General features: G+C 43.0%; 1 protein-coding gene across 1 annotated transcript; it reads right to left on the reverse strand.

Annotated features, from left to right (window-relative positions):
- Positions 1 to 542: 542 nt before the first annotated feature.
- On the reverse strand, positions 543 to 9,011 carry LOC110089602 (cystatin). Its single transcript, XM_020812768.3, has 3 exons — positions 8,704 to 9,011; positions 5,538 to 5,651; positions 543 to 916 (listed from the first exon to the last, which is right to left on the reverse strand). Exons 1-3 carry the CDS (start codon positions 8,914 to 8,916, stop codon positions 839 to 841), a joined length of 405 nt encoding a protein of 134 aa, XP_020668427.3. The 5' UTR covers positions 8,917 to 9,011; the 3' UTR covers positions 543 to 838.
- Positions 9,012 to 13,614: the final 4,603 nt, after the last annotated feature.

Genomic DNA, 13,614 nt, shown 5'->3' on the forward strand with positions numbered 1-13,614 from the left:
CACCTGTGTCGCTCTCCAATGTGGTTCAAAGCTTGTCAGTTACTGACCCACAAAAACTCATTTTCCCACACCACTCAAAGGAAGCTAGTCAGATGTCTTCATGAACTTTCTGTTTCATTTTACTCTCATTTACAAGAAGTCTGATGACAGCCATGAGCTGTATTTTAATGATCACTGCCCAATCCACATGAACTGGCACCATCTAGATATGTCCTTCCTAAGTTAAACTTGGAACGTGATCACCTTTACTCTACCAAATATTTGGTCCCTGACTGCTCAGCTGCTCACTTACATGCTGGAGGCCCACAGCTGCTGGCATATTTCATTCTCTTTTAGGTGAGACACGCCGTCCAATGAATGTTGTTTTATTGGTGCACATGAAGCTTTTCCTGCATTTTTGAGGTCAAGGCAATATAATAAGGACTACCGTGTGGTTTCTGGACGAGAGTCTTCTGCTCTGGGAAATATATACATGCCTGTGCAGATTAACCTATCTGTTTTGCACAATTTGTAATAGCATGATTGAAAATTACAGCCTCCAGTGCTGAATTAAGGTATTTTATTCTTGGTAATATTAACAGGAAACAGATCTTTAAAAACCTCAGTCCTTGACAAGATAAAATTCATGTAAGTTTTCCTCTTCTAATCTATCATGATGAGAAAGAAAAATAAACAGAAAGACTGCATCAATCTACTTGCTTTGAAAAGGAATATAAAAGCATTTTGTTTTTGTTAGCAGTAAGAATTCTTGCTTGAGAAGCCAGCTGGATTATTGCTCTTCTTGGATATGGAAGACATCATCATCAGCTTGATGCCCTGTTCCAAAGCCAATGGAAGCTTAGTGGCAGTTGTTTTTCTTCAGGGTGATACGGTTTAACCAAGGAACGTGATACACCACAAAGTTGCAAGTCACTTGCTGAGGAAAAGAGAGGGAGAGAGGAAGAAACTTTAAACATGATGTAAAGTAAGTGGCAACCTTATTAATAATACAGCAGAATCCCATGAAACAAAGTGTTCATCCTATTAAGAAGGCCTTGCTTTTAGAGACATGTGCGGTTTTGATTTCTTAATGGGATTTAGCAGTGCATAAACATCACTACACAAAAGCCACAACTGGAAAATATGGACACATGGAATAAATCACATTAGCAAAATCTTCAAGGAAGTACTCCTGTGCAAGTCTCCTTTAAAGTAAAGGAGACTTACACAGGAGAAGTTCTCAGCAGATTGTATCAGCAAATCATTTACAGACATCATCTTCCAATTATCTTTCTCAATCAAGTCAACTACCTAGAGAGCAATAAGCAACTTTGTGTTTTCAGTAAAAGTACAAGCCACCATTTCCCAGATGCTTTAGGTAATGACTAGGAAGGTTCCCTGTCTTAGGGATTTCACTTTCCCCTCTCCTTTTTCCTCTAGTTTTCAAACCCCCAATACAGATAACTCAATGGGGATCCATATCTGAATAGTCAGTTTTGTTTCTCTGACAGAAAGGGACGACCAGCGATTCCACATTGCTGGACAAAAACAACTATGATCCTTGGCCACGTGGCCTGGCTGTCAAACAATCCCCCCCCCCTGTTCTAGTGGGAGAGAACCCCCAAAACAGTCTTTTGTGTTAGATACTGAGTATATACATTATAGCAATATGCCTTTTGAGTCTGAGAGAGAGAGAGAGAGAGAGAGAGAGAGAGAGAGAGAGAGAGAGGAGGGCCCATGAACATCTCCTTTTCTGTAATGAACTGAAACAAATTTTTTTGGGGGGGGTGTTTAAACTAGAAAAATGAATTAATTGCAGGTAAATGTGTATAATGCTGTGGACAGCTTCATTAGTTGCATATCTAGCTGTGGAGAAAAACTCTGGGAGTTCAGTTCACCACTGTGCCTCCTGGGAAAACAGCCAGCCTGTGTAGCCCTAGTCAAGCTGCACAATCCTAGGGCACTCTAGAACAGTGGTTCTTAACCTGGGCTATATGGCCCCCCAAGGGGCGATTTTGTTTTTCAGGGGGAACGAAAAGGGGTGATGCTGGGGTGAAGGAACAGAAGGGGGGTGATATGGGGGCGACGGAGTGAGCCATACCTGAGAAGGCGGCTGCAGCCGCGGTGCTGGTAGCGGATCCGGCAGGCGGATCCAGAGCAGCTAGTGCTGGCAGTGGATCTCGTACTGCCGCTGCTGCGCTGCCGCCGCTGCACCACCATCACGGGGAGGGGGGCGATGGTAACTTCCTCAATGTCTCAAGGGGGTGTTTCTTTCAAAAAGGTTAAGAACCACTGCTCTCGAAGAAGGGAATGGTAAACTACTTCTGAATACCCTATAACTAGAAAACTCTGGAAAGGGTTGCTGTAAGTCAGAACTGACCTGGCGGCACATAATTATATACTTCTAGTTGTACTTTATGACATGGAATTGAAGGCTTTGGAATAAGTCTGCTATAAAAGAGATAAAAACTTTTGATATGCAGTTTTATTACAGGGAGCTAAGAATTTGTTGAACTGAGAAAATGCCCAATGAAGAAATACTCATGTGAATGAATAAAGACAAAGAATCATAAAACACATAAAATGCAAAAAGCTAAAATACTGCAGTTATGTGAAAGGAAAACAATAAGTACAGATTTTTAGAGCAGATCATTCAAGGAAAAATAAATGGCTTAAGCAGTGTAGGCTGGAGAAGAACTTATCAGCTGAAGAAGCTGGCTGGGGTGCAGCACAACCTCCCCATTTAGAGCTGCCACATCCAGAACCATAATGGCCATGATGATGCCCAGCTTTGTAGAAGAGGAACAAAAAGAAGAACAATGGATAAAGCTGAGCTGGAACTGTAACGAGATAAGCTGTTCTTTTCATAAGCATTTCCAAAAATGAGAAATATGACAATTTGCCCAACACTCGTGATGTTGCAACTGCTACTGAAAAACAACTCGTACTAGTTAGAAAAGGAAGGCTTTTGTGCCAGGCTCAGCCAGACATCTTCTGACTCATTAAGCAGCTGATTCAAGGGTTTCTGACAAGGTAACATTCCCCTATCCCATTAAAATCAAATTGACATATCTGGGCACTGAACACAGGCCTTGGGAAACTCACAGTTTTTTACCTTTGCCCCTTGCTCTATTTGTTTACTGTTGCTAAAAGAGAGAGAGAGATTTTGCTTATCTCAGCAATCATCCATTGTTGACTATCCTTTGTACACAATTTGATGAAATGAAGCCTGGGGAGGGGATGGTCTTGTGACTCCACATACCTTCCTCATGATTGATTATGTAGGTTTGCCATCAAGGCCCCTGAAAACTATGACATAAATTAGCAGTGATGAATATAAGCCCTATGGGTTTCTATGGTCCTTAAGGCTGCAATATTCTCCCCATTTACTTGGACATAAGTCAGCCTCACTGATAGCTCAGTGAGTTAGGTATGGTTGAGAGTTCGATTCCTCACTGCCTCCAGGGAGATGACATGATGAATTACCAATGTTTTGCTCTTGCCCATTTCACTAAAATTCCCACCGTCCCCAGCTTGCATGGCTAGTGGCAGTGTTGTCTAAAGATGGTGGATGCACTTATGAGAGATGTGCAGATTTATGTTCTTCAAATACAACTCCCATAGCTGCCTGAGAAATTCTAGGAGCCGTATTCCAAAAACACAGATCTACATACCTCTAACAAGGAAACCCATCAGTTGCCACTAGCCATGCAAGCTGGAAATAATGGGAATTTTAGTCCAACATACTCAAAAGGTCTCAGAAAAGCAATTAGCTCTCAGGGTCAAATATCATAGTGAACATCTTTGCATCAAAGGTACAAACTATACTTTCAGTGCAGTATTTTAATCCATGTTACATTTGTAGGGGTGGGAACACTTACTAACGATGGCACAACAGATACAAAGATGATTCTGCATAAAGATGGTGTTTATGTTTTATTTCCCTTGCTATGCTCCTGAAGAAAACTCCTCTTCTGGAACTGGCATTTGGTTTGGAGAAATACCTCACTGCAACCTATTACGATTCCATTAGCTATGCATGCAAGTTAATGCTGATGCTATTCACAACTTTTTTTAAAACCTCCACATTAGATGCAGAGCCATATTTAAAGTCCTATCTAGTTTGGCCCAGAATCACACAGGGTTATGTGGATTAAAACGGGCTAATCCCATCACCCAGCTATCTTGTGCAATCTTCCCTCCTTGTTGTGAGGTTTCTTCAGAAATTCCTCCCTCACATCATACAGCACAGACCTCAGGAACCATCTCAGGTATTTTCTACAGCAGAACTCATTACTGAAGCAACAGAATCCAAAGCAGAGCTATGGAGGTAAGACAAGACTTGGTTTTTAGTGCCACTTATTAAGTCCTATGGAAAAACATGAATATGGCACAGTCAGCAAGCCTTTATGGGGAGGGATAAAAAATGCAATTCCTATGAAACTGAAATCACTAAGAATAAATTTAGCTTCAGCTTCAACAGTCTTCAAATACTAACCTGCACTCCCCCCCCCCCCCCTTATTTCTCTTGGAACTACTGTTTATTTGTTGGGGAGAAATAGTGTAATTGGGATAACTTTCCAGCTCAACAATCCCTGCCTATTTTTACACAGTCTTGCAAAGTATAACATGGAGACAGAGGGTGCAGTTAAAAGCAGAGCAGGCTTCAATTTGTAAGTGCTGTATTGCCTTTTACTGGTGCATTTTAAAAATGGTAATATAAGCAGTTACACTTTGCTTATGTTTAATCATATTTGGCCAGAATTCTCTTACATATTTATCATCCCTTGTAACTCCATCAATGTAAATTTAAATGGTAAATTGGTGAAAGTTAAGAAATCAGTCTTGTGCTTGCTCTTACATACAACTCAGCTTCTAGCAGTCTATGATGTTTCCTTAATTTACAGCAATTTGCTGTTGAAATTTTGCCAAATGAATTATGCTAATGGATGTGTAGAGCTTTGCCCTTTGTCTTAATTTAACTGCAAACACCCAGTCCCATTCACAGGGAGGGAGGGAGGGAGGAAGAAAGGAATGAAGGAATGAATGAACCTAGGGGTTTTTTGTTTTTTGTTTTGTTTTACTGTTGAGATATTACATCTTTGCTTTCTCATATAGTTTTTCTTAGGCTGCCACCCCTCTCTGGGCCATCATGACAGCAAGCTTTCTTTTACATACAAAGGCCCATACCCTCTTTCAGGATTTACACAGGCATGGTGCTCCCGCTGCACAAACTGCAGGAGCAAGCTGACAAGAAACTGGTTGCACACAACCAGGCAGGCAACTGATACCTTGTCAAATCCCTGTGGCAGCTTCCACAATTACAGTTCTCCACGAGTAAATGCAAAGCAAAGCAAAGCAAAGCGTGCTGCTTATATACCGTCCCATAGTGCTACAAGCACTTTCTGGATGGTTTACAAGTTAATTATGCAGGCTACATATTGCCCCCCCCCCCAGCGAGCTGGGTACTCAATTTACCGACCTCGGAAGGATAGAAGGCTGAGTCAGCCAGTGATATTTAATACTTCTGAACCAAAGTCCTGATTTCTGTCACGTACCTGTGCCAGAGCTGGCGCTTCATGGAAGGCACAGTTCTCTATGTCACTAGCTGGTTTGGTGCAAGTTGTTCGTCCAACTTCAACATCCAGAAAATAATTGACACCAGAAACAATCTGCAAGAAATGAGAGGGAACATTAACAGAGATGACATTAAGGAGAGAACATCACTAAAGTCCGTGTTCTGCCAGACTATATCTGAGAGGATACCATTCTAGCTGCAGACGAAAAAACAGAATTTGGCTGATTTATGAACAGTGTCTGAGTACAGTAACCCCATCCCAACTGCCACCCTAAGGTTGCCATTCTGAGTCCTATATTTGCTCTAAACCTGAAGGGGCAAAAAAGGGTAAGAAAGACACAGGATCAGTGTGTGCTCAGCCTTTCCATTCCAGTCAGCCACAAGGCCGACCCTGTCGTGGACAACTGCATGAAAAATTGACACAACCAGTCTCAATACAGGACAAGAGGACACGTGAGATCTATTGGGTGACTCTGGAGAAGGCCCAGAACTTAATCTCTGCCAACCTACAGAGCTAACTGAGTGGGTTCAGCAAAGCACCATTGCTAGGTTCTAACTTTCTTTACAAGGGCAGCAGGACAAAAGAAATCTTGCCACGCAGCATCCAGCAAGGCAGGGTGGGGAACCTGTGGCCTCCTTCCCTCTTATACCATCATTTGGTGACTTGATTCCCCAGCTTTTGTTCAGGGGGCTTCCATATTGTTAAAGACCTAAGTGCTTCTCCTAATGCTCGGTTATTAGCAGTAAGAGATTTAAGCTAAAATAAGCTGGCATTTTATCCCCACATGTGCGCCTTTGGCTTCACTCACTAATGGCATGCAATGCCCACCCAATCCTGCCCTCATCCCCAGCCAGCAGTTCTTTAAAACGAAATTCATCCTTTTGTCTCAAAAAAGGTTCCATGTCTTTATCGTAAATAAACACAAACATGTTCATGCCGTGTCCTTAACCCCAGAAGACTGACCTTTCTTTGATAAAAGGGCAAAGTATACTGAATGCAAGTCCCTGCATTCCCCCACACGCAGTTCATGGCCTTTGCTTTATGCAAGTCACTGTCAGAAGATGTGGCAATAGCTCAGTGCAAGTCTAGATCATGTTTTAATGAAGATTGTGCAAATTCATAGGAGGTGAGTCTTTAAGAGATAATTAATCCAAAGAGTTGAATAGACCCTTCAAGTTCAGAGACAACATACCCTTGAAGAGATGACCTATTTGTGAGATTCTCAGGGCTTTCCAAAAATCAGTGGAGAGGCAGAGGGCTGCACCTTGGTAAGCATGAATGTCCCTCTCAGTGTATGAGAGCAGTTAAACCTCCCACTGAATTGGCTGTTCAAACAGTGCCCTGGTTGCAGAGGGCAGGTACAAAGTAAAACATCCAAGGAGCCAAGGCAAACTATGGCCTTTTTGCTTCCTGGTGCAAGAACCAGAGAGCTAAGCAAACTAAGTATGTGGCGAAAGGCTTCCTCACTAGCTGACAAGGGCCCTTCTCCTTTGTAGCACCTGGAAAAAAATATTTGGGACTTAAAGTCCCAGAGTCCTCCAAAGAGCATGACCATGCTAGTTGGGGGATTCTGGGAGCGGTAGTCCAGTGACTCTGCTCTCCCACCCATACTCTGTCCTCCAAAACTTATTTTTTTTCCCAAGCCCTGGTCTACTGCCATAACACACTGGAAGCATCAAGACAAATCAACTTGTGTGCTGCGTTCAGCTGCTGCAGCCCACATAGCCTTTTCTTCCCAACCATCAAGTTGCTATCCACATCACCTTTAAACAAGGGAGAAATACAGCAACAGTTTAGAGCCATTGGGAGTTGCTAGGTTTTTGTGCAGGTTTGGTTCATGTGAATCTGAACTTTCTACAGTTTTGCACAGTGGGGCTTCCAGCTAGATTGCGCTCATGGGCTGCAAGCCATGTAACTTGAATAAGTGCTGCCAGTGGCTAAAAAATAGGGGAAGTAAACAGTGGAGGAATGCTTTGTCCTAGTTAGGTCAAGGATGTTCCAGTTAGCAACAAACTGTAATTCTGGCTGGGCAGTACAAGGGCAGGAAAATGAGGTCTCCCCTCCTCTTCTTTCCTGGAACACAGCAGGGGGCAGGCTAGTTTTCCGCCCATGGTAACAAGACTTCCTCTGTTGTAATCGGGTCTACGGTGCCAACTTTCCCCCACCTCTGTTCTTGTGGCTGGTACGCAGAAATCTAAAGAGGGAAGCTCCCCCATAAGTGCTAGGAGGGGGAAAATGTCAGTTGAATTATACCTATATGTCTAATTCTGTTAACAAAAAAGAGGTGAAGGAGGGAAAGAAGGGTGGTAAATCTGCACAGGAATTCCAACAAAAAGGTACCACAGCTCACTGAAAAGATACATTGTTTCTAGTGACAAGGATTTTAGGAAATGCTAGGAAAGACTCAGTAGAGAGAAGCACTTACAAAACCAGCCCTATTGTTAGGCGGAATGAAGCATACATTTCAAGCAGCGGATCTGGAGTATCATGCAATGGCAACATATTGTTAGGAATTTTAATGTATTCCAACTCCATTTCTCCTGCTAGGAAAGGGGAAGAGGTGATTGTTAAATTTTCTGTGCCAGGCACCAAAATAACTTGACTGGCCCTGGGTACACCTAAGTGATGTAGTGGATGAGTGCTGGCATGGGTTCAAGTCCCTACTCAGTAATGATACTCCCTGGGCGATGCTAGGCAGTGAGAGTCTCTCCGTGTTTATTTACCTCAAAGTGCTCTTGAAAGGACGGCCATGTTGGCTGCCCTGAGCTCCACATAGGAAAAGTAGGACAGACGTGTAATTAATAAATAAATACCTTACAACTTGACGGGGGGGGGGCTGCTTTTTGCTGCTCTACCTCAGGCAGCGCGTTCCTGACCACTAGGTGCAGATCATGGGCTGCAGAGAAAACCCTCCTGCCCGGCTCTTGAGCCACTCTTGCCTGTATCTCTGGCAGTAGAGGATCTGAGAAACGGTCTTTTTCCAAAACCAAATCTGAATGCGCTAGAGATGCACGTTAAAGATAAAAATCCATTCCTGAAAACAACTGCCTGACCTCTGTTAAGAGTGACACCGTTCCACCCCCGGGCGCTGGAACCCGCCTTGGGCTTACCCATCGCCAAGCCCGGATCCGCGCGGCTCACTTACTTGCTTCCTCACGTTGATGATCCTGGACACGCGACCCACGTACTTGTCGTTGCTGGCTCGGTTATATTCGTTGATCGCGAACTGGAGGGCCCGCTGCACCCCTTCGTCGTTGGCGGAGGCCTCGATGGGCGCCCCCAACGCCCGCTGCCCCGCCGCCAGGGCGACCCCGAGCAAGACCGCGCCGCACACCAAGAGCCACCGGGACGACGCCATAGCTGTTGCTCGTCAAGCCGCTCGACTGCGCCGGCTCTGCTGCCGAGCGCCGGAGAACCCCCTCCGCTCCTACACCCACGCCCACACGGGTCGAGAGACCGCCCCCTGGTTGCGGTGGGTATCCTTTGCGGCTTCAAGTCTTGCCCTACAAAAAGCGCGGCCCCGAATCTTGTTCCCTCCGCGCGCTCGAGCCCCCGCCCGGCTCGGTTTCTTTCTTCACAGCTGCTCTGGGTCGCGAGAGGAAAAAAAAAGGGGGGGGAAGGAGAGAGAAACAAAACTCAGGCGAATCAGACAGACGGAGAAAATTACTCAGTCCAGGCGCCTGATTTCCCCGGCTCCTTCTCTAGGCACACTTCCACATTTATTAGCCATCGTGACTCTTTCTTCTTTTTCGCTGCCTTAAAGCCCAAAATCAGGTTGGTTCCGCCTGAAAGTTAAGACTGCCCGGACGAAGCCACAAAGCAGAACCGTGCCCTGATAGGTTTTTTCCAACCGCTATTTTCGGATCCGCTGAAAAAGGACATGCATGGGGTGGAAGGGAAGGCCCTGTTCCGTTGAGCCTGGAACCTAACAAAATTTTGTTGTCGTTTAGTCCACTGGTTCTTAACCTTGGGTTACTCAGGAGTTTTGGATTGCAACTCCCAGAAGCCTTCACCACCAACTGTGCTGGCTGGGGTTTCTGGGAGTTGCAGTTCAAAAATATCCGAGTAACAAAGGTTAAGAACCACTGCCGTTTAGTCGTGTCCGACTCTTCGTGACCCCATGGACCAGAGCACGGCAGGCCCTCGTGTCTTCCACTGCCTCCCCGAGTTGGGTCAAAGTCATGTTGGTTGCTTTGATGACAAAATTGGCATGGGGCAAACTGCCAACGCCTTGAAGACCGTTCAGTGCCACCCGTCCGACTTCCGAAACGCTCAGTAATAGACACACACCCCCTGTGAAGTCCCAGCAGTCTTAGATGACCATGCCTCAAGCCAGAAAGCAGACATGGGGAGTGTGGACTTCTTCCGGATGTCATTCGACTCCAGTTACCGTCATTGCGCTCCTTTGGCCAAGCCAGCTAGTTGAGATCTGCAGACCAAACAGTACGTCTAAACAGCCTGCTTTTCGAGTTGGTTGTTTTAAAAACACTGAGGCACGGAAGCAGATTGAATAAGAAAGAAGTTAAGTTTTTCACCCCTCTGCTTTCCAGAGTCAGCTTTGGCCTGCTGGGCTCATAGACCTTTGCTTGAAGCACTATAGGGCGGTATATAAGCAGCACGCTTTCAAATCTTCCAGAATGTAAATTCTCTGTTGCATTGGTTAGCACGGCTCAGTTCTGGACTGCGATAGGACACTTAGATACTGTATACATATATAGACCCCTCACACAAAAGAAAGTGAAGCATTCAATTATAACTAGTGGGCTATGAAAAATGGTGAGGAAACTAGTCAAGATATGACATCAGTCCAAGGTTTATTCTCACTTATTTCAGGGCACTTTCAGGGTCTACAGGGAGCCTGATTTGAAGCACTAAACAATTTTGAACTTCACAGTATTAAAAATGCAACATAGCATGCCTGATTGCATAATACTGAAAGTGCTGGGCTATATGGTTCATACTCCAGTGACACTTGGGTCACTGAGGAGGATGTGGGACTTTCCTTAAGCCAATTTGTCTGGGAGTCCAACTCTTAGAAGGCCCAAGTTCCTTCATCTTCTAAAATACATCTGTAACTAATTTATAGCCAGTACAATCCATATCGGAGAGTGAAAAGAATGCAAGTCGACCCTGGGAAGAAAATACTTTCTGCTGCTCATTACAACTTTTTCCTCACAATGCAAAATGCATGATAAGAAACAGAGACAAAAATCTACTCTCCCTTGTTAAGCAGAGCAATGGGAAAAGAAACATAAACGGACCTTTAGAACACGTTGCATCATAGAATTAAAAGGATCCATGTTTAACTATGAACAGAAGTTAGATAACTCATGGAGGACAAGGCAGCCATTCTGTTAAGAACAGAGTGACAGTTTGGTAAAGCACAATGCAGTAAATGTAAACATAAGACTAGAGAAATAGTGAAGATGAGGAGCAAGACTAGGGCTGAGAGTAACATTCCAGCCCCTATCTAGACCTGACACCTTTTGAAACCTCTTTCTAGTAATGTGTCTGACACCAGAAATTAACCACACCAGGCCGGTGGCTGAAGTGTTAAAATATCAACAAGCAGATGGGCCAGGGTTCCCTTTACAACAATTAAAGAAAACAAATGAATATATGCACATGGCACAGTGACAATGTGAGCTAGAAACTATTAGTTCTCTTCCCTTTCTGACATCAGCACAGCCAGATGTTACAGAAGTTCCTAGGGCTGGAGCAGCTACAGAATGTTCACACCAGTGCAGTTCAGAAGTGGTGAACCTGGTGCCCACCAGCTGTTCAGGAGGACTCCCATTAGCGTTTATTCCACTGATCAGGAATTTTGGGAGCTGTAGCTCACTTCTACAGGGCATCAGGTTACCTAACTTGTTCTGCTAGTCAACATTCTTATACCAACAGTGAACATATTGGTAATGAGCTAGTTCTCCATCCTGAAACTTGAAATATCCCAAATAAATCAAATTTTGACACATAGGCCTCTTTGATGAGGAGTAGGAGGATGCAAATATTTTCCTTTGATTGGTGCAATGCCTACAATGTTGTAGGAGCCCATTATCCTGGAATCCAGGATCCTTTCTATTCCATTGTGGAGCAGAACCACAAATATGGTTCAAGTCGTGTCAATATTTTATCTGCAGTGAACCAGATATTCAAAAAAAATTAGTGATGGACTTAATATATCAGGGTAATTGAAGCTTTGTTTGGAGAAAATGAGACACACATACTTTCCTTGCTTATTATGACTGTATATGTCCCTGCATTAAATGAAAGAAATGTGATTTAAGAACACAGCCTATGTCTAGACTCCTAGATTTCTAGGCTGAAAATTATGTCAGAGTTGATAAGGACCCCAATTTATCATCATCATTATTCAAAAATACCAGGTACAGTCAATCAAAATTATAAAAACGTTGACAGGTATTATATAACAGATATGTTTTAACCGAAAACCTAAGTAGTAGTCATAGTTGTTTGTTATTCTACATATATATCCAACCCACTGATTCATATTCAAGAGAAGTCTTGCAATCAAGCACAAGGTATAATCTTACATAGAAACCAAAGCTGCAACTGCTTTGTACATTGCAGTTGAGTGAGCTACAACATAAATTAATTTCTACAAATACATCAAATTCAATAGATGTACAGTTGGCTGAATAGTATGTATCAATTTAATTAGCACTGCTGGAAATCTAATATACTGATTTCACAAATGAACGAAGAAATAATACTAAATACTCTTTAATGTAAACAGAGGAATTTAAACATCTACACTGTAATTTACACTTTCCCCATATATCACAAAAACATATCCTCCCCCATCTTAGGTGTCAGAGTGGATAAATATTAAGTACTGATTAAATTCATGACACTTCTACATTGGAACAAAGTGAATTATACAATCTATTAAAATTTGAGTCAATTACTATTAGACTGAATAGACACAGCTTAAGTTAATTCTAAAGAGACAATAGTGTTAGTTTACTGTAGAAAAAGGCAAAGTCATACTTCATTTTAAATACTGACAAGATGTCACAAAACATTCAAAATTATTAATCTAATGAAGTGCTCTCATCTACAAGAGCTTTTGTGTAACTGTTTTAGACCTCTGTGAGCTACAAAAACTGTTTCCTCAAGGGAATTACTCTTATTGGGAAAGTAATTTGTTTTAATGCTCTAAATAATATTTTACTAATTGAGAATAAATGACTTTAGTGCTAGGCAAAATAATATTAGGCATTGAATTATTATCAGTACTGCATTAGATGAGAGGTTTGGAAAATGCATTTAGGTCTGTGACTGTGGCACTATGGATGAACTCTACTGTTGCGCTTAGCCAATATTTGTAACTTGATACTGATCACCAAGATCCTTAATATTACGTTGTGTTCCTTATGTAATTTCTAAAGTAGAAGTTGTAATAGAGGCTCTAAAGCAGTCAAGTTAAAGCTTCACCAATCAATTCAGTAAAAAAGGTTGAAAGGCTGTCACACAGATGGGCAGGATCTGTTCTTGATCATCCCAGAATGCAAGACACTCAATAATGGGCTCAAGTTACAAGAAGCAAGATTTCAATAGAATTTCAGGAAAAACTTTTAGAGCAATGCACAAGTGGAACCAGTTACAGTGGACCCTCGACTTACAGACGGCTTGACTTACAGACTTTTTGAGTTACAGACTTCTCTGGCCGCAAAATTTAGGTTTGACTTGCAGACTGAGATTTGACTTACAGACCAGAAAAAAACCAAAATGGAACAAAAACGGCATGTTACGGGATTAATCAGTTTTCAATGCACTGTAGGTCAATGGAGACTTGATTTACAGACTTTTTGACTTGAGAACCGCCTTCCAATACGGATTAAGTTCTCTCACTGTACCTCGAGAGGTGGTGAGTTCTCCAACACTGGAGGCATACAAGAGAAATGTAGAAAACCACCCCGCAGATATCATTTGATTTGTATTCCTGTATCGAGCAGGGGATTGGACTTGATGGCCTTGTAGGTCCCATCCAACTTCATTATTCTGATTTTATGAAGAAAGCAGGCCAACGGAG

This window comes from Pogona vitticeps, chromosome 4 (genome assembly GCF_051106095.1).
Source record: "Pogona vitticeps strain Pit_001003342236 chromosome 4, PviZW2.1, whole genome shotgun sequence".
Taxonomy (NCBI): Eukaryota; Metazoa; Chordata; class Lepidosauria; order Squamata; family Agamidae; genus Pogona; species Pogona vitticeps.

Excerpts from the sequence above, each read along its gene's own strand:
- LOC110089602 (XM_020812768.3), bottom strand. The coding sequence starts at position 8,916 with ATGGCGTCGTCCCGGTGGCTCTTGGTGTGCGGCGCGGTCTTGCTCGGG. Across the intron at positions 5,652-8,703 it reads TCATCAACGTGAGGAAGCAA|ATTGTTTCTGGTGTCAATTA; the intron begins GTAAGTGAGCCG and ends CATTTCTTGCAG. Across the intron at positions 917-5,537 it reads AAGCGCCAGCTCTGGCACAG|CAAGTGACTTGCAACTTTGT; the intron begins GTACGTGACAGA and ends TCTTTTCCTCAG.